We start from the raw sequence: 26,564 nt of genomic DNA, 5'->3' as shown, positions 1-26,564 counted from the left end.
AACAGAAGAACTTTGAAGTTGACATCCCTGATGTTCTCAGGATTTCTTCTGGCCGCAGCACACTTGGCTGCACTCTAGCTAATCACTGTGCCAACAAGGAAGTGGCTGATGAGCTTGGGGCACCCCAATATGTTCTGCACAGATCTGAAGGTCTACCATGAAGAGAACAAGTGTTTTTGTGGCACACAGGAATCATTATCAAAGGAAGCAGGTTACCTGGCCCCGCCAAAATATCCATCCTGCAATTTTCTAAGGGTTGCCAAAACTGCTGGATCCAAATCAGTTCCACTCTCATCTAAGAAAGAAATAAGAAATACAAATAATATAAAAGAACCAGTCTGGAAAAATGGAGGAACAGCAAAGAAATTAGAAGTGTGCATTGTTTAGTTCTATCGGTTCGGGCTTCGTTTTCGGTCCCCCGCAGGAAATTTCGTTTTTCCCCACAGTTCGGTTTTTTTTTTTTCGTGGGTCCCGATTTGTGTGTTAGTGCGTGCTAATGGAAGTTAGCCCGCAGTAACATTTTAACGTTAGTGCGTGCTAACTATGGTTAGCGCGCACTAACATGAACTACAAATTTTTCCAAAATTTTGGAAAAATTCTGTTCGTTTTTTGGTGCCCATGAACTAAGACGAATGCACATCTCTAAAAGAAATAACTACATTTCAAACCAAATGCATAGTTTTCTAAAAAATTCTACTAAAGGCAAATAGCCCTACTAAAGGCAAATGAATAGGATCCCCCGAAGCAGGGGAATCCAACTTTGATCATCTGAAGTCTGCCAACAGGTTTGATTTTTATGAGATTTATGAGATTTATTTGTATACAGTTATAGTTTTCTCTGTGAAACTTCTCTGCATAATGAAGCATCCTGCCATGAAAGATTTTTGTTCACTGCAGCTGCACCACATTTGGAGAGAGCAGACTGGAAGGACATCATTTTGTTCCAGTGCTGCCATGATTTGAAGTCCGCATTTCGCTGGAAGATGCTGTAATGGCAGTATTGGCGACTGGGACTAGACAGTTTTGCTGAGAACCACTATTTAAATCTAGTAAGATCACCACTGTGCTATTTCTTTGCTGAGGAACAAAGAAGAGTAGTTTGGGATTTTGAAAACTGGTTGAGTAAGTGAACTTGTACGTCTGTACACTTTGTACCATCTTTATTGCAGCCTATTAAATGAGACAGTTATTGAAACATTGATAACTGAAGGGAAGTGGGCTGCTATTCTGTTACATTTAACATAAGTGTAAGGCTGGAGGGCTTGTCCAACAAGCCACCTTTAATGTGGCAGCTGGCGGGCAGTTCCCCAAGTCTGGGGGGTGAGTTGTTTAGTGTTTTTGGGGCTGGTTGCCTTGGCAACTGATTTTTGAAGTTTGTAGCTGCGGCCTGATTGGCCAGGCTCGTTTGTGCTCATTTCGGCAGAATTTTTCTTAAGTTTCCTGCAACAGTTACCTCACTTTCGTGGAGGCAACCGTCGGGTAGGTTTTCTCCCTCCCTCCCTATTTGGGGGTAGATTTTAATATGTACGCGTGCATATGCGCGACGGATTTTGTAATCTGTGTATGCATGTGCATGCAAGGGGGGGTAGATTTATGCAACTTTCATGCGGCGAAGCATCGCGGCCTTCTCCAGTTCCCTCCCAGCCCGCTCCAATTAAGGAGCTAACTGGGAGGGAATTTTCCTACCCCCTACCCTAACCTCCCTTCCCCTTCCCCTCTCCTCCCAAACCCCTAATTCCTACCTTTTTTCAGGTTTTTTTTTCACAACTTACTTCAGGGCCCAACAAAGTAATAGGAGTTACGCGTGCGGCTGGGCCCCTTCTAAAAAAACAAAATAGGTGATCCGACCTTCTAAAGCCCTTAATTACCTTCAGATACCTAAATAAAGCTTGCTGCATATCCAAGAGCCTAAGCTCCTTTGCATGAGCTACTGAGGAGTCCAACTCTGGAAAAGCTGGGAGCTCCATCATCTGATTCACACAAAAAGCCAACACCACTTTAGACAAAAAGGAAGGTACCGTATGCAACAAAACCCCTGACTCAGAGATCTGAAGAAAAGGATCCTGGCAAGACAAAGCTGTAGTTCTGTTATTCTCCTAGCTGAACATATAACCACCAGGAAAACCACCTTAAGGGTCAAGTCTTTAAGAGTTGCTCTCCTTAGCAGCCTTACACAAATCTCTGAGCATGAGATTAAGGTCAAACTCACCTTACCAGCAGATGTAAATTATTTGCGTTCCTCTCCCCCCAGAGAAAACGTAGGACATCCGGATGCGTCGACAGAGGATAATCCTTTACCTTACCCCAGAGACAACTGAGAGCCGCCACCTGAACCCTAAAGAGAGTTAAAAGCCAGACCCTTGCTAAACACTCCTGAAGAACGGATAAAATATGAGACACCACAGCTTTGAGAACCTGTACCCCGTTGGACCACACATCTGCTGACCAGTTACACAACCACAACAGTCTTCTGGCTGATAGCAGACATCATGATCCTAGAAAGTGTTGTGACCAAGTTGTACAGAGCATCAGCTCGGTACGTCACATCAGCCTCCAAGCGCTCAGTTTTCTGCGCATGCTCGCCTGACTGCGGCTGTGCCTCTTATAACTGCTGGACCCAGCGCAGGCAAGCATTCTGTATAAAACTGGTAGATATGGCTGCTCTTAAGCTCAGGGCCAAAACCTCAAAAATCCTTTTGAGGTGAACCTTCCGATCTTGGACGTCCCTCAAAGCAGCAGACCCCGCAACTGGAATAGCTGTCTGCTTAGTGACTGTCGACGCAAAAGCATCGACCTTGGGAAGCGCTAGAAGCTCCAACGTCTGCTCGGGCAATGGATAGAGCTTCGCCTTAGCCCTCCCGACCCTCAAGCTGGCCTTGGGAGTATCCCACTCCCAATCCATTAACTTCTTTACTGATCTGTAGTAGAAGAAGGCTTTTCCTAGACCTCTCAAGCCATCCAGGACAGAATGCGCTCCCTCCAAATCAAAATCTTTCTGAGTGACCTTGAGTCCAAGCTCCTGTAGGACCTGAGGAATCAAGGGCCACCGTTCCTCTTTATGAAAAAGATGGACTACCCTGGGGTCATCTCCTTCAGTAACAGGGATCTCCTCTGGATCCACCAGCTAGTTCCGTGCGGCTCATATTCAAATCGACCCCCTGGGGCTCCCCCCTGTGCTTCCAGAGCGACATCCAAATCATCAGCATCGTCCACTGCATTTCCCGACGCTGATGCACGCCCCAATACATGCTGGATGGGAGAAGGCCGCTTCCTTTTTGTTTGCCCAGGCTTATACCCTGGAAGTGGGTTCTCTGAAGGCCGGGACCAGGTCCCAGATTGTGCCTCCCCAAACAGCTGCTTAGCTAAACAGACCTTATGCACCAACAGAATAAATTCTGTGGAAAAAGGCCACGTGTACTCAGGAATCTAATCCCCCGGGCTGAGTGGGCTCAGTAATAGGGTCAACAGGAAAATCCTCCCCCTTCAGAGCCCCCACCACTCCTCTCCAGAGCCCGAAAATGCTGGTGATAACCTTGGAAGGGAATTCCACCCCCCCCCCCATCACTGCCAAAGCTGACCAAGATTGCAAAATGGATGCTGTTCCCATGCCGACGGGGAGAGAAGCCCCAGCCTGCTGCGAACTCCAACACGACTGAGGAGCAGGAGCGAGCACATGTTTTCCCTTTGACGCGGTGGTAAGTCTCCCTGAAGTCCCTTTACTGTCTGACACACAGCCCGAGCATAACCCAGCTCAATTGAGCCACGACCATGATGACCCACAAGTAAGGCAGACTGGGCCGCGCGCCATGCTGCACTTGTCGGCAACCGCAGGAAATCTCCTTAGCTACAGCTGCCCACCACACTTGCTCTGCTCTAAGTAGAAGCACCTAAATATATCAGCTGCCACAAGTAGGAAACCTTTTTTAAACAACTTTACCATCAATAAACATATTTCCCTGGTTTAGGCTGTTACACAGAGCTGAAAGTGGGAACAAGCTGCTTCGAAGTTGCTTCACAGTGCTTCAAGCTGCCGCAGCAGCCTCGTGAAGGGGAGAGATCTGGACCACCAAATTTGCACCTCACAGAGCTAAGGACCAAGCATACTAAAGGGTCACCAACCCCCAGCTCCTCCACCTCAGACATGGGGATGGTCCCAGAAGGACTTAGCAAACCCCTGAGAGAAGGTTCAATCTCTTTTTCTTTTTCTTTTTTTCTTTTTTACTCCAGAAAGTAAAATTGGTTCTTACCTGCTAATTTTCGTTCCTGTAGCACCATGGATCAGTCCAGACTGGGTTTTGCCTCCCCTCCAGCAGATGGAGACAGAGAAAGCTTTGACTGACTCTGCTCTACATCCTGAGGTGCCACCTGCAGTCCGTCAGTATTAATCAATATCAAAGCAAAATGCCACAAAAAAACTGAACTAGCCAACAAAACTTAATCAGGACCACACCCCACTCGGGTTAGGAATGAACCCATCCAACTCACGAACCCCAAGTGGAAGCAGAACCCACGAGAACATCTGAGAACGTGACAAAAATTGGAAAACTGTATGCACTTATCTGCAGATTTCACGAAAAACAGTGAATGAGCGGACTCTCTGTAACCTCTATGCAGAAATGGGCGGGACTCTGGACTGATCCGTGGTATTACAGGAACAAAAATTAGCAGGTAAGAACCAATTTTCCTTTCTCTGTAAGTACCCGGATCAGTCCAGACTCCTGGGATGTACCAGAACTGTTTTACTCGGGGGTGAGACCTTGAGAGTCCCGCTCGGATAACTCCTTCTCCAAAGCCAGCCGAGCCTGCCGGGCAAATGTATATAACAACTTCCAAATCACCGCCCTACAAATCTCCTGTGGGGAAACTTGTTGACACTCTGCCCACGATGTCGCTTGTGAACGATTAGAATGAGCCCTCAAGCCGACCGGAGGCAACTGACGAGCGAGAAGATACGCTGACTAAATGGCCTCTTTCAACCAAAAAGTAATAGTGGCTCTAGATGTCTTATGCCCTCTTCTGGGACCAAACAGATGATCTGACATATGGAAACTGTTGGTTACCTCCAGGTAACGCAACATAACATAGCACACATCTAACTTCCTGAGCTCCCTAGAAAAGGGATCAGAATGGTCCAAACCGGGAAAAACCGGAAGCTCCACAGACTGATTCAAATGAAAAGAGGAGACCACTTTTGGCAGAAAGGAAGGCACAGTCCTCAAGGAAACTCCCGCGTCAGTAATCCTTAGAAAAGGTTCCCTGCAGGATAGGGCCTGAAGCTCTGATACACGGCATGCAGAAGAAATAGCCATGAAAAACACCACCTTCAACGTAAGATCCTTCAAAGTCGCCCTCTTGAGAGGCTCAAAGAGGAACAGCACATAGGGCTTTGAGCACCAAGTTCAGACTCCAAGAAGGACAAGGGTTCCTGAACGGAGGACGCAAATGCTTTGCTCCCCGGAGAAATTGCGCTATATCCAGATGCGCCGCTAAAAACACGCCGTTCAACTTACCACAGAAACAACCAAGGGCTGCTACCTGCACCCGTAAGGAACTGCAGGACAATCCTTTAACCAAGTAGGCTTGCAAAAAGACAAAATATTGAACACCGAAGCCAGCATAGGATCTAACTGGTGCTCCATGCACCAAGACTCAAAAACACCCCACACCCTGGCATAGGCCAGGGAGGTAGAAGTCTTATGCGAATGCAGAAGGGTAGCCACTACCGCGTCTGAATAACCTTTGTTCTTTAGATGGTGCCTCTCAAAAGCCATGCAGCTAGACAAAAGCACTCTACCTCTTCCAAACAAATGGGACCCTGACAGAGAAGGTTTGGCAGATCCCGAAACCGGAAGGGGCCGTCCACCGTCAGACTGACCAAATCCGCAAACCACGGACGTCTTGGCCACTCTGGCGCCACTAGAATGACCTCCGCCCGGTGAGCCTCTGTCCGTCTCAGTACTCTGCCGATCAGAGGCCAGGGTGGAAACATGTAGAGAAGAACGTCCTTCGGCCAGGGAATCACTAGGGCATCCACCCATTCTGCTCCCCATTCCCGCCTCTGACTGAAAAATCGAGGGGCCTTGGAATTCCGAAATGTTGCCATAAGGTCCACCGCTGGTCTGGACCACCTGTCGCATATCCGCTGAAAGGCCTCTTCGCATAACTCCCACTCTCCGGGGTCAAGACAATGACGACTGAGAAAGTCGGCTTGAATATTGTCGACCACTGGCGATGTGAGAGGCTGCTATGCTGAATAAATGTTGCTCTGCCCAGATTATCAACTGCTGCGCCTCGAGCACCACCGATTGGCTTTTGGTTCCTTCCTGACGAATGATATACGCTACCGCGGTCGCATTGTCAGACAGAACTCGGACAGACTTTCCCTGCAGGAAGGGCTAGAGAGCTAGCAACGCCAACCGCACAGCCCTGTTCTCCAGACAACTGGTTGACCACTGGGTCTCTGCCCTGGACCACTGGCCTTGGACTGATGTCCCCTGACAAACTGCTCTCCAGCTGGAGAGACTGGCATCTGTGGTGGCCACTGTCCAATTGGGAACTTCCAGAGGTACTCCATGTCGCAAATTGTCTGCCAGTAGCCATCAATCCAGACTGGACAGACCGCATCCGTAAGGGGAAGGGGAAGATATTGTTCGGAAACCGGGTTCCAGCGGGAAAGCAATGCGGACTGTAGTGGTCTCATATGAGCAAAGGCCCAAGGAACCAATTCCAGAGTGGAAGTCATCAAGCCGAGGACCCTCAAATAATCCCATACTCTTGGAGTATGATTGGACAACAAACCTTGAACTTGTCCTTGCAACTTGAGAAGGCGGTGTTCGGGAAGAAATACCCTTCCCCGGCGAGGGTCGAACAGGGCTCCTAGGAACTCCAGCAACTGGGAGGGAGCCAAGTTGATCACCCAACCTAGGGACTACAAGAGAGAGAGGACTCTGTGAACCATCGAACGGCAAAGAGACTCCATCTTCGCCCGAATTAGCCAGTCATCCAGATATGAATGGACTAAAAGACCTTCCTTCCGGAGTTGCGCCACTACCATGACCATCACCTTGGTAAAGGTCCTGGGAGCCGTGGCCAGTCCGAATGGTAGAGCTCGGAAACTGAAAATGTTGTCCCAGGATGCAGAACCTCAGGAACCTCTGGTGATCGGGGCGGATGCCGATGTGAAGGTATGCCTCAGTCAAATCCAGGGACGTGAGAAACTCTCCCTTGTATACAGAGGCAATGACCGATCTGAGGGTCTCTATGCGGAACCTGGGGACTGGGAGAGAGAGGTTGACTCTCTTCTGGTCTAGAATGGGCCGAAACGTCCCTTCCTTTTTTGGCACAACAAAGTAAATGGAGTAACGAAGGACTGGAATGATGGCCCCGAGATCTCGCAGACGCTGCAGCGTGTCTCGTACTGCTTGTTGCTTCTCTTCGCAGGAACACGGGGAGACAAGAAACCAATCTCGCAGATGACGAACAAAATCTAAAGCATAACCTTCACTTATCACCTTGAGGACTCACTGGTCTGACATCCACTTGGTCCATTCCCCATAGAACAGAGACAGTCTGCCTCCTACCACTGGAACCGGGGAATGGACTGGCCCCACTTCACTGGACGGATTTAACTCCTCCTGCTGCATGGGGTATCCCAGGTCTTCCAAAACGACATCCACAACCAAGACTGCTGTCTGCCCGACAGCAGCTTGTGGACTTTGTTCTCTCCTAAGGACTGTATCATATCTTCCAAGTCCTTTCCAAATAGCAGCTTACCCTTGAAGGGCAGAGAGCCGAGTTGCGCCTTAGAGGATACATCGGCCGACCAGTTTCTCAACCAAAGGAGTTTACGGGCAGAAACCGAGCCGAAGTCCGCAGGAGGTCATATAAAGCATCAGTGCTGTAGGCCACGGCTGCCTGTAGGCGTCCCGCCTTCACCACCTCTTCCTCCAAGAGGGAAGGACTGCTTTGCAAAAACTGTACCCATCGAAGTCCCGCTTGCAGGGCAAAGCTGCTGCACATGGCAGCCTGCACTCCTAGGGCGGACGCTTCAAAAATCCGCTTGAGCTGTACTTCCAATCTGCGGTCCTGAAGATCTTTAAGGGCCATGGTTCCCGTCACCGGAATAGTAGTCTTTTTAGTGACTGCAGACACAGCGGTATCTACCTTCGGGATCTTCAAGACCTCCAAAGCTTCTTCTGGTAACGGGTATAGTTTGTCCATCACTTTACTGACCTTCAGTCCCAAATCCGGGGTGTCCCATTCACAGAACAGCAGGTCGGTGACAGAAAGGTGGAAAGGAAAGGACGTAGTTGGACCCCTGAGGCCCTCCATCACGGGATCTATATCCCCCATCCAGGAGTCCTTCTGTGGGGCTTCAATGCCCAATTCCACTAAAGTCGCCGGAATAAGAGGATTTAGCTCATCCCTCCGAAAAAGACGGACCACTTTGGGATTATCTCCATCCGCCACGTGAGGATTAGCACAGCCTTTAAAATCGTCGGCTCAGTAGTGCTGCAGCAGTCAAAAAAGCAAACAGAATGTTAGGAATTATTAGGAAGGGAATGGTTAATAAAACGGAAAATGTCATAATGCCTCTATATCGCTCCATGGTGAGACCGCACCTTGAATTCTGTGTACAATTCTGGTCACCGCATCTCAAAAAAGATATAGTTGCGATGGAGAAGGTACAGAGAAGGGCAACCAAAATGATAAAGGGGATGGAACAGGTCCCCTATGAGGAAAGGCTGAAGAGGTTAGGGCTGTTCAGCTTGGAGAAGAGACGGCTGAGGGGGGGATATGATAGAGGTCTTTAAGATCATGAGAGGTCTTGAACGAGTAGATGTGAATCAGTTATTTACACTTTCGAATAATAGAAGGTCTAGGGGGCATTCCATGAAGTTAGCAAGTAGCACATTTAAGACTAATCGGAGAAACTTTTTTTTCACTCAATGCACAATTAAGCTCTGGAATTTGTTGCCAGAGGATGTGGTTAGTGCAGTTAGTGTAGCTGGGTTAAAAAAAAGTTTGGATAAGTTTTTGGAGGAGAAGTCCATTAACGGCTATTAATCAAGTTTACTTAGGGAATAGCCACTGCTATTAATTGCATCAGTAATAATACTCCAACATGCACCAATACAAGGGAATACTTGTGCTATGGTGTGGCTTATGTACGGTGGCTCTATTGAAGGACAACCAATTGATGGGTGTCCTTTTCTTTCGCCCCGTCTATTATTCTTTATTATCCAAGTTTAGTGAAAACAATTTTTCTTTTTCAATTTTTTCTTCTTAAGCTATTTTCATAAAAACCCCTTATCTCCCCGTTCGCTGAGGCGACCCGTTGCTTATGAATAAATACTTATCAAGGCATCCGTCTCTATTTCTTCTCACGGGTTCGCGTCTGCTTGCCCGACATGGGCCATGTTTCGGCACGTTCGTGCCTGCTTCAGGGGCTACGGGAGGGGTAGTACTGTGTCCTGACCAGGTACACAGTGGCCGTTATGTCTCCGAGTTTATGATTTCCATACTTCTGCTCGTGGAAGAAGTATGGAAATCACACCATAGCACAAGTATTCCCTTGTATTGGTGCATGTTGGAGTATTATTACTGAAGGGAAGAGGTTGGTTGATGTATAGTGAACATTAATTGCATCAGTAGCATGGGATCTTCTTAGTGTTTGGGTAATTACCAGGTTCTTGTGGCCTGGTTTGGCCTCTGTTAGAAACAGGATGCTGGGCTTGATGGACCCTTGGTCTGACCTAGCATGGCAATTTCTTATGTTCCTGACCAGATCACCCCCGAGATGCGCCCCCGGAGAGGGCTTGTTCTGGGGACCCTGCTTATCCGGATTAGAGTCCTCCTGAGAGTGAGCCATTCCAGACCTAAGGGGACGCTTGACCCGCGGACCTGGACCCTGTTCCAGGGGTCTCAAACGTTTGGCTAGATAGGCCCCAGGAAGTGTCGTGGAACCACCTCCTGGTTCTTATGCGCCTTCCACGATTTATAGGCCTTATGTAGGAACCTAATAAAATCTGTAGAAAAGGAGGATGAGGAGGAGGAGTCTGAGGTCTCCTCGAGGCCATCCTCCCCGATGCCTGCTGCTCCTGCCTGCGGCATGGCCCCCCCCCCCCCCGGGGGCTGCCTGCTGCAGGGACAAAGGAGGGATCCGACCCTCCCTGCATCACCAGCTGCGTCGCCACGCGAAAGGTGCTCAAAATGGCTTCCGTTCCCGTGCTAAGCAGGAATGGGTCTAGAGAAGGAGAGCTGAGGCGCCGACTCATTCCAGAGGAGCAGGCCGGGTGAATTGCCACCTTCGTGGCACCATTTGATGTGCCCTCCTCTCCAGGGAGGCATGCAAATCACAGGCCGTCCCCACACACCCGCGGCAGGCCCCACCACGCAGCATTGGCGAATCGGCGAGGGAAGGAGGAAAGAAGAAAACCTGCCTCACTGGCTGCGAAGGTCCCCTTCTCCCCCCCGCGGAGGTAAAAACAGCGCCGGAAGAACACTGTCTTTGTGGCAACGGTCGGGAGAATTTTCTTTTTACTTAGCTGCTCCGCGGGTCCTGCGCCGATTAGGGTGAGTGAGCCGGGCTCCCCGGTATCACCCTAGCCAGGAGTGGATCAGGGGTCCTAAACCTCCCCAACTCCGGCAGCCTCGAGAACCAGGGGGGATGGTCCCCTCAGAACCTGGTAACTCCTTGGGAGGCAGTGAAACGGCTGCTTAATGTTTTAGACTCGCTTTCTTTCTTTTTTTTTTTTTTTTTTTTTAAAGAGTCAGTCCTGACCAACAAAACCTAGACTAACCCTGTTACAGGCCAGGTACGTGGGATCTGGCTGGGAGACTTCCCCCTGAGATGGGTCACCGTCACGATGAGGTATTTGGGGATACATATTCCGATTGATATTAGTAATCTCTACGCTGTTAACATTCTCCCCCTGCTTACTAAGACCAAACAACGGTTAACAGACTGGATGGATCTCCCTCTATCTCTATCTGGACGAATACAACTCTTCAAAATGATCGAGCTTCCTAGGTAGCTGTATGTTATGTACATGCTGCCATTATGGATAAAGCATCAACATATCATGGAGCTCCACGAGGCGCTTCGCAGCTTTCTTTGGAGAAAAAAAAAGGCACGAATTAGTTTGGCGCTCCTAATGCATCCGTTAGCTGAAGGCGGTTTGATGTGCACTAATATCCACTTGTACAATGTTGCCAACCTCCTGTCACCTCCAGGATTGGATTAGTGCAACAGAAGTTCTGCTGCCCAGAGATCTACTTCGGGCTTGGTGCAAACCTTTTGACTTATGCAACATTCTGGTGGTTCCGCAATCCACACTACCTCTTCATATCAGAGAATTCCCTTACTTTGGGGCATGCCGTGCTGCATGGAAGCGATTGTGCTCACACTTTCAAGTCTCTTGGCGGACACTAACGTTTGCAACCATTGTTGGCTTACTGGCGTTTTCTCCTGGTTGGGAGATCTCTGTTTTCTCTCAATGGGCTTCAGTGGGACTTCGGCACATTCATCAGCTACTTGACCCTCATGGCAACCATCTTTACTCCTTTACGGAATTACAAACTAAATATGGCCTCCCCTCTGCTTCTTTCTTTGCATATTTGCAAATTCGACATTTACTGTGGAACTGGGACAAGCCGTCTGCTCTTGTTACCATTCATGGTACTTTGCAAAAATTCCTAATACCACACTCGCAGAGCAGAAAATGTTCCAGTATGGTCAAAAAACTTCTCCTCTTCGATGCCTCAGACAGGAACGAAAGACTGGCGGGTCGATGGACTCAGGATCTACCCAGCCAAATCTCTTCATCTCACCAAGGGTTTCAAGACTATTGCCAAATGTGTGGAAAATGTTCAAATGAGAGAAACCCACTACAAACTGCTTCATAGAGTATATGTCCCCCCTATTCTGGCCTATAAAGGAAATTGGCTTCCTCATCTGCCTGTCTCAAATGTGCTGCAGCTATGGCAACTCTGTTTCACAATCTATGGGTTTGCGCTCCCATTCAGCAATTTTGGGCTAAGATTCTCCGATATCTTGGCAGCCTCTTGGCTTCGGTCTTGCCCAATGAATCCGAGGCTGTGCTTGTTACATCTCATCAATGAAACGATGCCCAGGCTGCACAGACACTCTCAATGCAGTTTTTTGAGCAAAGCTTTTTTATTGGCGATGCAGACAATCCTTACCCAATGGTTAGCAAAGGAACCTCCGTCGCTGACGCAATGGCGACTGAAACTATATAGATTGGCCATCTACGAGCACTCATCGGCAAAGACATCACCTTCTACAAAACGCTATGACCAATACTTGGCCATCTGGAATCCGTACTTGTTATCTCTTAACCCTCGGGCTCGTAGTAAAATTCTGGCCTCGTCAGCATGACCGTCCTACTCCATTATTACAAATTGCGCTGTATCCTTTCCAGGCAATATGACCCTTCAACAACAATGACTAATTACTCCCTTCTTAATGGCATTGGGCCACGGACGGCTCTGAGGATGGATTTACAAACACCTCGGAGGTTGCTCACTGGGAGACCTAGTGAAGTACAACTTACAATCCTCATAGCCTAAAGAGACAACACTTTCCAAGACCTTTTCACTTCTGTCTAACTCAGGACTGATACTCACTACAACCCACGAGAGATATGTCTCTATTCTTGGCCTGCACTGGATAGTGCTAAGGGGAGGGAGGTAGGGCGAGTAGAATGGACGGTGTTATGTTACCCGTCACCATGTACAGGACTGTTTGCTTTCTCCCATATATTGTTGTGAACCCAAATGTGGGTACATTTTCATACATACTTACCTACGTAGGGAGTTTGGCGTTCCTGCTTGTTTTATACTGGTGTTCTGTTGTTTTGCTTCATGTTATGGAAAATTCATAAATAAAGGTTACAAAAAAAAACAAAAACCTAGACTAACCCTAAATTGCCTACTTCACTTTTTTTTTTTTTTTTTTTTTTTAAGGCAAACTACCATAGACTGCAGGATTTTGCACCTCCACCATTTGCTGGAGACAGAGAAATACTGACGGACTGCAGGGGGCACCTTAGGATATAGGGCAGAGCCAGTCAAAGCTTTCTCTGTCTCCATCTGCTGGAGGGGAGGCAAAACCCAGGAGTCTGGACTGATCCAGGTACGTACAGGGAACTGCAGGTTTTACACCATCTACCATCTGCTAGAGACAGGGAAATAGAGATCAAAACTGAGGGACTGCAAGTGGCCCTCAGGGTTATGTAGCAGTGTCAGTAAAACTTTCTCTGTCTCCAAGTGCTGGCAGGGATGCAAAACCCAGGAGTCTGGACTGATCTGGGTACGTACAGGGAACTTAAGTTACTAGGTACAGTGTATTTCTTTCTTATTTCTGATTCAAGTTTCCTTCTGCTCCTTCCTACTTCCAGCTCAAATGGAACCAGGTCTGGGATCTGGTGCTTTGAACTGCTGGAGAATTTCCCCCCCTGATTTTATATACCTTGTCTGGTCATGGCATTGACTGTTCTCAGGCAGGAGCCAAGCACCAGGACTCCTTCCGGAGCCCTGAAATCATGAGTCGCGAATCCAACCATAAGGAATAGCTCTTAATCGATAACCAGTTAGAAGTGCACACCTTGTGAAAGCCTGCATGTACACTACATCACTCTATAGGGGCAATTATCGACCGGTGAAATCTATCTTGGTAATTCTTTGAAAATTGTCCTCCAAATGTATTTTTAAAAGTTTTAAGAACTAGTGAATTGATGTGACCAGGTACAGAATGACAAAACCACGCTGTAAAGACTGTTGTAATAGTGAAGTTTTGTGATTCTGGTGTATCGAGGTTTGTATAACTTGTTGTGCTAAAACATTGGACTTGGCATAATAAAAATATCAGGTGCCTAATGTCAGGTTCAGCCATCCGTATGTGCAATATTCAGAGAGCTGAACAATCAGATTGCTTGCATCAGATTGTTTGGACTGTTTTACAAGTACACTTAGCATATTTCAATATATAATTTGAATTGCTTAAGTATATAATTAAACTCTGTACCAAGCATGGTGTGAGAAACAGGGAAGGTGATGGTCGGGCGCCCAGTCATCCTCCATCGGCTACAGAGGTACGAGAGATCTGTCCGCAGCATTTCCACAATCATCCGATTATCCAGGGCCAAGTAGAACTGCTGCTGATCTATGAACTGCACAAGGGAAACAAAATGTTTCTGAGGTATTTTTCAAATCTGTTTCAAAATACTCCCCACCCCAACTTATTAGTGATCCACGACCAGTCAGAGCTTCCCACCCCAACCATTACAAAAATCCACAGTCCTGCCTGAGACTTTCTAGGCACCGCAGGATCACCATTCACAGTGACAATGCTTTCCTGCTTTATTCCCCTCTACTTCATGCCACCTAAAGCCAAAAATCTCGAGTGCAGCACCCTCAGAGAATCATTCAATGCCTATTCTTAGTTGGCCATTAGGTGCCTCTGTTGGATTGTGACCTGGTGTTTCTGCCTCCCAAATACCTGCTTGTGATTTCTCAAGCAGGGTGAATTTAGTAAATTTTCCTTTGTTTAATTAAGTAAGTATTCTGGGCACCCATTCCCAGACTAGTAATCAAAATCTGAATCTCATTCAAAGTATGGAAGGCAAAGCAGGATGGCATAGTTGTAGTGATAACCACTAACGTGTGCGAGATCCAGGCTCGATCACTGAACTCCTGCACTATATGCTGGTCAGTGCTTGTAGCAATCAAAGAACTTGAGAGAGAGTATTCTATAGTAACCACCCCTACAAGGATATGCAAGGCAGTGGCTGCTGCTCCCGGTGGGATTCCTGGCCTCTCTGCATTGCAACCTGTGATTAATAGATTAGGTGAATGAGATTGTAACACAATTAGGTGTTATTGATGAAAATGTAGAACTGGACTGAGTGAGACAATTACCGGGATGAGCCACCTTCATGGCAATAGGATGTCGCTGCTGAAGGTCTGGAACTGGATTGGGTGGAGCAGTTACAGGGATGGGGTTTTCAAGACGACATTCAGGCCGATGCAATAAAACCTGCGGGAGGTACCTGAGCACTACTAAAAACTGCTTTTCTGTACTGCCTCCTACTTAATATCGTTGGGATATTAAGGAGGAGGAACAACTCTTTAAAAAAAATAATTAAAAAAAGTTTTTAAAAAGCGCTGGCAGTCGGTTGCAGGAAGCAGTTGACAAGCGTCTGTTTCCTGAACCCCTGGCACATGCACGGGTTAGGAAAATGGACGCTGACAAATTCAGTGCCCGTTCTCCAAACCTGAATACCAGCACCAGAAGGAGTGTATAAATCAATATTAAAGTGTCGGGCACTTAATATTAATTTATTCACTCCTTTGCTTATTGCCCATTGGTCCTTTTCACTGACATTAATTAATTTATTTATTTAAAATCTTTTCTATACTGTCGCTAAGTTATATACCATCGCAACGGTTTACATGTAGGCACATAAATTAAGGTAGGTGAGTGCGTACTATAGTACATTCTAACAGGTGCCACAAAAGGTTCAGTTATAATATTTCATTATAAGACAGTCAATTGTTTCGTGACAAAGGTCATGACCAGTTGTACCAGTAAGGTACTATTCCCAGGTAAAATTCATATTTTCTCTGTTTTACACTTATGTTTGTTGGGAAATAGAATTGTTGGGCTATTATAATGCACATTTCTGAGAACAGTGCTGTGTGCTGGTGCTCTTTTGCCTCATCCTGTATATTTTCTATTCTCCGGTCTCTTTATAAAATGCTTGTTTTAAAAGCCATGTTTTTAAACATTTCTTAAAGGTTTTGAGATCTCTTTGCAATCTGATCTCTAGAGGCGCTGTGTTCCAAAGCGTGGGGCCTGCTAAAGATAATGCCCTATCTCTCACTTGGGTTAGCCTCGCTGTCTTTACTGAAGGAATGGTTAAGAGTTTGCTTTGTTTGCTGGGCGAAGGCTTCTGCGTGGGACATGTACTCGTAGTGCCGTGTTTAGCCAGTCCGCTTTTTCATTATGTATTAGTTTATGTCCTTGATAGCGCGAGCCATAATTTAAATATTGCATCACGCCCCCAGGAGAGGTGCCTGGGGGGGGCGCGTCAGGAAAGCGGGCGCTGAACACACAGCGCCCACTTTCAGCGCAACTTTTTTTGCATCGGTCCCTCAGTTTGCTCCTGCCACCTTGGCCAGCAGCGGACCTGAAGTAGCACACTCAGCACTGTTCCATACTATGACCACAGGGTCATAATTTGAGCACTATTCCAGACACAATGAAGAGCTAAGCAAGTATCCTCCGACTGGCGAGATAGGGGACCTGGGGGAGAGGGGTTCAGGATGTGATGAAGCTACTGAGTCAAGATGAGGGTTATGTGCTGCTGTGTTGAATTGAGGTGTGTTTGGGGGTGGAGGTGCGGGGTGCATAGGTCAGGATTATCAGAAGGTACTAAGTGCCAGTTTGGCATGCTAGCCTTTTTGCTCCAGGGCAGAAAACCTTTTGTACAATACATCAGAACAAAATTTTGCTCCTGTCGCAGGATTGTGAGTGGAGGAATTCAACTAGTGCACTGATAAGGCTAGCAGTACTATAGGAATAATAAATAAAGCTCATTATCCTCCCAATTTCATAATTTACAAATGCAGCAGTGATCATTTTGAATGTGCCTGTGATCTATCAAATTTAGCATGGGTTTTCACTTGCACTATATTGACAATTGTAAGTCCACATTAAAATAGCTGTTTTTGCACAGGTTAATGACAATGCAATTTAGTGAACTGGCCATAAAGAAGCAAAGGAGATTCATGTGGGAATAACAAAGTCAAAAACTTAGGAGAGTGGCTGCACTGATTGTTTAAGACATTGCCCTCATACCAGCTGTCAAATGTTTGAGAACAGAATCAGAATCATCACAGATGGTGGGCTACAGGCATCTAGAGTTTAAAAGTGATTCTTACAAGAGACTATTACCCACCTGAGGAGTAAAGGCAAAGATATTCTTTCGAATGTCGTAAAGTTTAGACGTGCCAAGTACGCCCATGTGTCTGTAAGGTCGTCCACTTAGATGCATTCTCTTGTTGCGACCTGTAACAGTACCCAGAAGGTAAAAATATCATCCATGGAAGCCTTGCTGCACATTTTGACTGGTCACCAGGCTACCTTACTGCATTGTGAACCTGGACAGTTTATGCCATAAGGAAAGAGAATCGAAAGATGCAAATACCCCAGAAGTGACTTTGCTATTACTAGGGCAAACAATTTATAGTTTCCAGTGCCGTACTTAAGATCTATCAACAGGCAGGATTTTCAAAATATCCAAGACATACAAATAAATAAATAAATCACTAGGTTCTTAGATCGAATACATGCACATATGTCTAATGAACATTCATGATGCATATGCTGAAAATAAAACCTATTAGTAATGATCTCCTACTACAATTCTAGCGATCTACAAAGATGTCCAGGTTACATCTAAAGAAGGGAGTTATGAGGTTTTGACACTCATGAAACACTACCATCTTTAGATAATTATGTTTGTCCAGCAGAAGGCATTTCAAACTGTAACATAAGTCTAATTATTTCTCCTGTTTTTCTAGAGTTATTTGAAAAGTCATTCTTGCAATTTTACCCAGCTTTTGCCTGTTCTCCTAATTCCTGTCCCTGGCTCAGTCATACATCTCGGTGTGTCTTGACATTCTGTATCTGCGCAAAAATCAAGACCTCCAGAACAATCTAGGAAAACTGATCAGTGCACATGTATAAAAGGAAGTTTGGTGTTCAGCTGTTTGTCAACGCTAAAGCTCCTGTGTTTGCATGTGGGGGTAGGTAATATGCAGCGCACAGTGCTACACACCATCCACCAGTCAGAGAAGAGGCTAAAAAGAGGAAGCATGGTTTCAGGAATGAATTATATTTCTCCAACGCAGCTGAGAGACAGCCTGGGCCTAGCCAAAGAGAATGCTCCACAGCAGAAGACAGCAGTATGACTAGTAGGAAGCCCAGGCCTCACCAGTCAAAAACGACACATCCCTGGCAGCTCTGAACAGTAAAGGTGTCAGGGAGCCTAAGGAAGCAGTGCAGCTGCCGAAAGAACTGGCACCATTGGCAGGGAATCTAGGTCCCAATGGCCAAAAAACTGTAGGAGCTGCCAGGAATAGAGGTGGGAGCTGATGAGAACAGCAGTGGTGGGGTCTAACAGGAGAAGAAGGAAGGGAGACCAGAGGAGAAAGTACAAGGAAGGAGGAAAGCGCATACCCCCAATACACATGACACCACCCCCGAGTCCCCCCACTCACATATTCACCCCATCCAACTATTCACACTCTCACCACATATACATATATACCCTACCACGCACACTCACCCTTCTCACTGATTCACGCACAGAGGCATAGATACCATTCCCTGTACGTACCAGGATCAGTCCAGACTGCCGGGTTATGCCTCCCCTTCCAGCAGATGGAGTCAGAGAAAAGCTGAAAAGGCACCTCCCATATACCCTGGTGTGCCACCTGCGATCCCTCAGTATTTCTCTGACTCCAGCAGATTGAGAGAGCATAACCTGCGGTCCTGATCATCTCTAAATTGGGAGGGTTCCTCTGATAGGTTTGGTTTAAATTTAATGGAGAATCCTCTGACTAGATCAATTCTTTAAAAAAAAAAAAAGGGCATAGGCAGGCAAGGCAGGGCATTGCCCTATAGCCTTTTTCCCGGAGTAACCTTGGGTCCCCTGCCCGGTGAGTTATCAGGGGGATGATTCACAGTTGGGCCGGTCACTCTCCCCCTTCTCCAGAGAAGCTGCATACCTCGGAGACAGTTATTACAGAGACGTTTAATTCCTCTGATGGTCCAGTAATTTTGTGGTTCAGGGAGGTTGTTTCCCTGTGTTAGTATTAAAGTTTAAAAAAAAAAAAAAAAAAAAAAAAGAAGACATTAAGACAATTTCTTTGAGAGAGAAAAGGTTTTTTTTAAATTTAAGTACAGACCTTTTTGACCCTCGCCTGCCTTGATCTCCCGGGCCTCCGGACGGGGTGGCCTGTTACCCGACAGTGTTTTCGCGCCTTTAAATATGCCGCGGGGAGCCATTTGCACGGTGTGTGGGGAGCCGAGGTACAGGCTCTCCTGCGAAGGCCTCTGCTCCCGGTGCATTCCCGGGGGGCGAGGGGCCTTCGCAGCGGCTGATTTCAGGCCACACCCGAGGGGACACAAAAGTGCACCGCTTTCTCGGAGGCAGAGGCCCGGCACGCTCCCGATCGGCACGGGGGCGGCGGCCATCTTGCCTCCTTCTGATCCCGCGGCGGCCATCTTGCCTCAGGCAGATCGCGATGTCGATTCCATAGGGAGGGAGAGGAGCTTCCTCCTCTGTCCCCGCTGGCACTCAGCCCTCAGAGACCACGCGATTTTCAGCGGGACTCGGGTCTACCCCCATTTCCATTGCCGGGGGGAGGGCCCTTAAAGAGACCTCACCCATTTTCTTCCCAGTTTGTCTTGTTTCTACATAAAGCTTATGTGGAAGCTGAAACTGACTGGGAAAATCGGTCTCCTGCCCAAACTAAGTATTTTAAGGGCACAGCAGACCAGGAAAGCCCTGGGTCGGGGGTGCCTTGCATGGTCCAGGGTGGAGGACCTTCTATCCCTGTCTCATCTGCGGATCTTATGTCTCAGGACCCCCTCACTCATGATCTGGATGATGATGTGGGCAGTGCAGATCCGGTGGAGGGGGATGATCCGCAAGGAGGAACTGGACCCGTTAATTTTACATGCACTTCAGGAACTTGAAATCCCAGTTCCACAGGCAGCTCTGGATACTTTGCCAGGAGACTCGGTGTTATCGGGATTCCACGCTCCACCACAAACATTTCCTTTCCATCCAAAACTTTTCCAGCTCGTGTCCCGGGAATGGGATACACCTGAAGCTACTCTGCGTGTCAGCAGACCGTGGAAAAGCTTTATCCACTTCCTAATGAGTCCTTGGAGCTTCTTAAGATCCCCATGGTGGATTCGACGGTCACGGCCATTGCCAAACATATTACCATTCCCGTCACAGGAGGCACAGCGCTCAAGGACCTTCAGGATAGGAAGCTGGAAGTCTTGCTTAAGCGGATTTTTGAAGTTTCAGCTTTAGGAGTGAGGGCCGTGGTTTGCAGCAGCATGATGCAGAGGGCCACCCTCCGCTGGGTCCAACAAATGCTTACAGCACAGGATCTTCCTCTGGAGGAAGCTGAACAGGTGAACCGCATGGAATCTGCGGTAGCATATATGGCGGATGCTTTGTACGATCTCCACAAAACAAAAAGATGGTCGGACAATCGAAAGTAGGTGTGGAAGATGGCTGAGGCATAAGGGGCCATCCACCGCCAGGTTTTCGATTGTCCGACCATCTTTTTGTTTTGTGGAGTGGTCCTAAGAAAAGGACTAAGGCTTCTAAGGCTACTATTGCCCGCTGGTTGAAAGACGCTATTGCTTCAACTTACATATGTCACGGGCGTACCATTCCAGAGGGGCTTAAGGCACATTCTCTTCGATCACGAGCGGCATCCTGGGCGGAGAGCGAATGTGTCTCGCCTCTTAGCCGGGCGGCTACTTGGAAATCTTTGCACGCGTTTGTCAAGCATTACTGTGTGGACGTACGGGATCCGAAAATGGATTCGTTTGGCAGCAGTGTGTTTCGAGCGGGGATCTCGAGGTCCCACCCCCTTTAGGGCAGCTTGGGTACATCCCAGCAGTCTGGACTGATCCTGATACGTACAGGGAAAGGAAAAATAATTCTTACCTGTTAATTTTCGTTCCTGTAGTACCAAGGATCAGTCCAGATGCCTGCCCAGAGGAGGATGAGTCCTGCTCGTCTGTTTATATTGTTTTTCTTTTACAGATTTCTCAGAACATCTTGGCAGATACGACATTTTTTTTGTCAACCGTTTATAGTTGTTTCAGAAGTTACTGTTTGAATTGATCTAGCCATTGGTTGTTACCATATGTTACATTCTTGGGAGGATCCGTCATGCTGAGGCCGTCTACCACGAAAGGAATGAGCCCAAGCCTGAGACCTTGCCGACGACTGCCAAGGGGCAAAAGATGAGCCCCTACCTGCACGAAAACGGCGCTGACCCTGAAAACGACCCCAGGTCGCACCAAAAGGGCGAGACAGCCTGGGCTTGTCCTCTGGGAGCTTGTAAACCTTGTTGTCCCCTAAAGACTTAACCAGTTGTTCCAGATCATCTCCAAATAATAGCTTTCTAAATGGAAAGGCGCCCAGCTGAGACTTAGAGACATCAGCCGACCAATTGCGGAGCCAAAGAAGTCTCCTTGCCGAAACTGCCAAAGACATCGTGCGCGCAGAAGTACGAAGAAGATTGTACAAAGCGTCTGCTGAATAAGCAACCGCTGCTTCCATGCGGTCGGCCTGTTCTGCCTCCGGAGGGAGCTCTTGAGTTGTGAGTAATTGCTGAACCCATCTAAAGGTAGCTCTCTGCATGAGACTACTACAGACGGCTGCCCTAACTCCGAGGGCCGATACTTCAAATATATGCTTGAGTAGAACCTCCAGCTTTCTATCCTGGTGGTCCTTGAGAGCTGCTCCTCCCGTTACCGAAACCGTGGTGCGCTTGGCGATGGCCGACAAGGCCGCGTCTACCTTAGGGATCTTGAGAAGATCCAAGAACTCGTCTGGCAGTGGGTAAAGTTTTTCCATGGCCCTACTAACCCTTAGGGTTAGTAGGGCCCCGGGTCATAAGCTGTAAAAGCATCGGGTGGAAAGGAAAAGTTCTAGAATGTGCCCGCAGACCCGACAAAACAGGATCCCCTGAAGAAGGATCCGTCACGGGTTGCGGAGCCTGAATATCTAGTTCCTGGATTTCCTGGATTTTGATTCCTCATGGAATCAAAGGAGCTAGACCCTTTGATTCCATGAGGAATCAAAGGGTCTAGCTCCTTCTTACGAAATAACCGGAGCACCCGTGGATCATCCCCCTCCACCGGAGCGGCATTGTCAACATCATCGCTCGTATCCACCGGGGAGGGATCCGGAAGCACGGACCCCGGAGGAGTGGAAGGTGCCGGTAGCTCAGCGTCAGGAGTGGGACGGGAAGGCCGGGTCCTAGGAGCCCCTTGTTTCTCTGCAGGCCTGGGGATCTTAGCAGGAGGAGAATATTGCCCATCCAAGTCTGCCTCAGCCTCCATATAAGCTTTGTGAAGCAGTAAAATAAACTTAGAAGAAAATGGGTGCTGTCTCTTTAAGGGCCCCCCCCCCCCCCCCCCCCCGAGTCATGGCAGGAGGAGGAGAAGAATCATGTCCCAAATCACGAGGCCTTTGGGGGCTTAACGTAGGCGGAGAAATCAGCAGGAAATCCCCTCCCCCTAAGCAGCATCGGGGCCTGAATCGGACAAAATGGCTGCCGTTCCCATGCTTGTCGGGGACGGAGCAGGCCTCTCCTTGTGAACTGTATGACTGCGTCCTAAGCCATGCGATCACAGCAACGCTGATCTTTTCCCTGCAATTGGCAGCTGCGAAGGCCCCTCGCCCCCGGGGATAGAGCGGGAGCGCTGCCGGCTCTCCACATGCTGCATGTCGTGATCCTCGCGGCATGGTAAATCTAAGCCGTAAGTAGAAAATCAGCTGAGTGAAGCAATTCACCCCCTCTGGAGCCCCGAGAGATTTCAGCAGGCTCGCTCTGTTTAAAAGGCTTATCCTTTGCCTTTTATTTATGTATTTATTTTTTTCTTTTTCAGAGCTACTCAACCAGGGGAATGTACGTCCCTGGGCTTAATATACAATTTGTAGCTCTGACCAGAGGAATTAAGACGTTACTGGCACTGTATGGGGGGAAGGACCAGCCCACCGGTAAATCCCCCCCAACTCACTGGGCTGTGTCAATATTCTCCGGGTATTAAGGCCAAGGGCAGAAACCCAGCCTTGCCTGCTATTACAAAGTGCTTTCAGTCTTCCCTTTTTTTTTTTTTTTTACTACTTACTACAAGTTGATCTAGCCAAAGGTACTAAGGTTAGGATACCCCCTTCACTTATCAATCAAAGAAAGAATTTTGCAAAGGATCAGGACCACAGGTTATGCCATCCTTCATCTGCTGGAGTCAGAGAATCACTGAAGGATCGCAGGTAGCACACCGGGTTATCTGGGGGTGCTTTTCTCTGACTCCATCTGCTGGAAGGGAGGCATAACCCAGCGGTCTGGACTGATCCTGGTATGTACAGGGAAAGTCCCCTTTTTGTCCTGCCATAAATTCCCGATCTCAAAGTTTCTATATTGACTTGCTTCAAGTCCAGGATGTGGTGAAAGGATTCACCTATTTCTTTCTCTCTCTTTTTTTTTTTTAATCTTAAAGCAAATGGAGTAGCACCCTGGATAATTCTGGTCCTTCGATACCGGAATTACAATCTTCAAATTGAGAAGTCTCTGCAGAGTAGACTGAACATCCTCTCTTTCCTCAACCAAGTGAGAAGGAAAAACCATAAAGGATTCGGAAACAAGACAAGTGAATTGAGAGCATAACCATTTTTTTTTTCAATATCTCCAGGACTCCATGATGCATTATAATTTGGGCACATCTCTGATAAAACAGAGATAAATGGCCACCTAACTCTGAGACCAGAGATAGGGTCCCCAAGCACCCACTGTGCCAACCTAGAAGAGCTGGATCTTGTGGCTCCATCAGTACCTCCTTTCTTGGAGGGTACTGATGGAGCCTGCCTGGGCATCCTGCGTGCAGTGCTCCAAAGGCAATTTGCCGATGTATGAACTGAGGACTTGCCCGCTAAGGACCTGAGCTCTGTAGGTGAAATAATCAGATATTTATTTATTTTAAATATTTATAACCCGCCCTTCTATAGTTCAGGGCGAGGTACAATACAAACATACACAGGTATCAGTCATAAACTTATATAAAACTCTTATAAAATAAAAAGGCTATGTGATGTTAAATGCCAGTTTGGCTGCAGTTAGGAATGCTGAAGATGCCCCTCAGCCAGCACCCTGCAGCCTGTGCCTTGTTGGTGAAGGCACGGGAAGGCTCTGCAGACAACTGAGAGCATTGGAAATGCCACAGGGATAAAAACTCATGGCTTGAATCCAGCCAGAAGGTGCAAAGGAAGGCTTTGCTTGAGACACCCTCAGACAGAAACTTGTCCCATAGAAATTAATCCTTCTGGCCCACAGACGAGTAACCAGAATCCGGGTACGTACAGGGAATAAAGGTCTATAAAATAATGAGTGGCACAAGTAAATGTTAACTATTATTAAAATGGAGTTGCAGAAATCCACTTCTTATCCCTGAGATAAGTAACACAGAACCTATCCACCCCATGGGATCCTGCCAGGTACCTGTGACCCAGATTGGCCACTGTTGGAAACAGGATATTGGGCTTAACGGACTTTTGGTCTGACCCAGTATGGCAACTTCTTATGCTCTTAACATATGTTTCAAATATCTCCCAACAGGCATATATTTGAGTGCTGATGACCATGAGGTCTGGTGAGGTGATATCAATAGGAAGAATAACATGGACTTCTTCTCAAAACAGTGTCTGTGCAATGCTCTGTCAGCATGACCTGGCACTTCTTACAGTACTGTATATAATTAAATTCTGGGTTATTTTGGTAAAAATAGAGTACTGGGCTCTGATGCTGCAACCAATCCCCCATTTATAACATTATTCTTATGGAGCTATCAGTTTTGACTTAAAAGATCTGAACAAGACACAGTTTTCAGGATCTCATTGTGTCTTAAGTCTGAGGATTCCCTGCACAAATGATACATAAATAACTGCACAACTGTATATCTCCTTCATATGAGATCTTCTCTAAGTTATTATATTCCAAGATTTACTATATATATTAGACTGGATGCAGAGGTCACTCACAGCCCTGCTTGTCCTTACCCGATCTTCCATCATTTACTTCCCTACTTGACTCACTATTAGCTTACAAAATGTGGCTGTGATCTCATTTGTTCCTCATGGCAACAAAAAACTAGAACTCAATTTCTAACCTATGCGATTCTTCACAGGTAGCCCCTTCCCAGTGTAACACAGTCCCATTAAAAAAAAAAAAATACCTGGAGAGATCACGTGATGCAGTGAAGGGAGCAGATGTGATATCCCTTCTCAGATCCCCACTTCCTCATCCAACCCCAACCACATGCACTAATTACAATTTACTGAACTTCTACTCGCTTGCCCCAGCACATCGGGATTCTCTTTTATTTATTTATTTATTTTGGGTTTTTATATACCGGCATTCGGGAACGCAGTCCCATCATGCTGGTTCACATAGAACAGGGGTGCATCAAAAACATAAACTAAAAAACAGTGGTGCGGAAAATGCAGTTACATATAACAGGGAGATTGGAACTTGGCAGAGAAAGAAGAGAAAGGACAGGTTATTAATTCAAACATGTAAACAATAATGGAGATGGTTAATCATGGAGTAATTGGAGATAAGGATTGGCGAGGATGAGATATATTAGTTTGAGTCCGGGAATGCTTGTAAGAATATCCATGTCTTTAGTCTTTTTTTGAAGGTTGAGATGCATGTTTCCAGTCTGATGTTAGAGGGGATAGAGTTCCATAACGGTGGAATGGCTGTAGAGAATGCCCGATCTCTTAGCGTGATGTGTCTGGTGGATTTGGGCGGTGGTACCTGTAGTGATCCTTTGTATGCATCTCTTGTCGGTCTTGACGAGTTATGTAGTTGGAGAGGGATCTGTAGGTCAATGGGAGCCAGTAGATGGATATTTTTGTATGTGGTAAGAATGGCCTTGTATATTATTCTAAAGTGTATGGGTAACCAGTGGAGGTTCTTTAAGATGGGGGTTATGTGATCCCTTCTCCTGGAGTTTGTCAGTATTCGTGCAGCTGCATTTTGTACCATCTGCAGCGGTTTGGTGTAAGAGGCGGGAAGACCAAGTAAGATGCTGTTACAATAGTCCAGTTTTGAAAAAATGATTGCTTGCAGTATGGTTCTGAAATCTTGGGCATGGAAAAGAGGTCTAATTCTTTTCAGCACCTGTAGTTGGTAGAAACAGTCTTTGGTTGTTTTGTTGATAGTAGCTTTGAAATTCAGACGATTGTCAATTAGGACTCCTAGGTCTCTCACTTGTGTGATTGTTGGTGTGTCTTGCTGTGTTGGGATGATGGTGCTGTTCTCAGGGGTGATGAGTAGGAGTTCTGTTTTGCCTGAATTTAGTACCAGGTTCAGGCTGGTGAGGAGGAGTTGAATTTTTTGAAGGCATGTGTTCCAGTAAGACAGCGTTTTTGCGAGGGAATCCTTAATGGGGATCAGGACCTGTATATCATCAGCGTACAGGAAATGTTTGAGGTTGAGGTCGGTGAGAAGTTGGCATAACGGTGTGAGGTAAATGTTAAATAAAGTAGGAGACAGGGAAGAGCCCTGTGGGACTCCTACTGATGAAGGGTGTTGTGAGGATTCTTTGTTCTGTAGCTTGACCTTGTATCCTCTATTGCTGAGAAATGATATGAACCAGGAGAGTGCTGTGCCTGATATACCTAAGGAGGCTAGCTGGTTAATGAGTAGGGAATGGT

The 26,564-nt window shown here is 47.1% G+C and overlaps 1 protein-coding gene across 3 annotated transcripts in view; it reads right to left on the bottom strand.

Moving 5' to 3' along the window:
* The window catches only part of PHKA1 (phosphorylase kinase regulatory subunit alpha 1), a 278,473-nt gene that overhangs the window by 129,956 nt on the left and 121,953 nt on the right, over positions 1 to 26,564 (bottom strand). For all 3 annotated transcript variants that reach the window (XM_029607522.1, XM_029607521.1, XM_029607523.1), the window contains exons 15-17: positions 16,983 to 17,092; positions 14,048 to 14,192; positions 217 to 295 (exon numbers count right to left, since the gene is read on the bottom strand). In XM_029607522.1, coding sequence (XP_029463382.1) covers positions 217 to 295; positions 14,048 to 14,192; positions 16,983 to 17,092 — 334 coding nt within the window. The remainder of the gene's footprint in view (positions 1 to 216; positions 296 to 14,047; positions 14,193 to 16,982; positions 17,093 to 26,564) is intronic.

This window comes from Rhinatrema bivittatum, chromosome 6 (genome assembly GCF_901001135.1).
Source record: "Rhinatrema bivittatum chromosome 6, aRhiBiv1.1, whole genome shotgun sequence".
Taxonomy (NCBI): domain Eukaryota; kingdom Metazoa; phylum Chordata; class Amphibia; order Gymnophiona; family Rhinatrematidae; genus Rhinatrema; species Rhinatrema bivittatum.
This window is presented reverse-complemented; position numbering and strand designations above follow the sequence as displayed.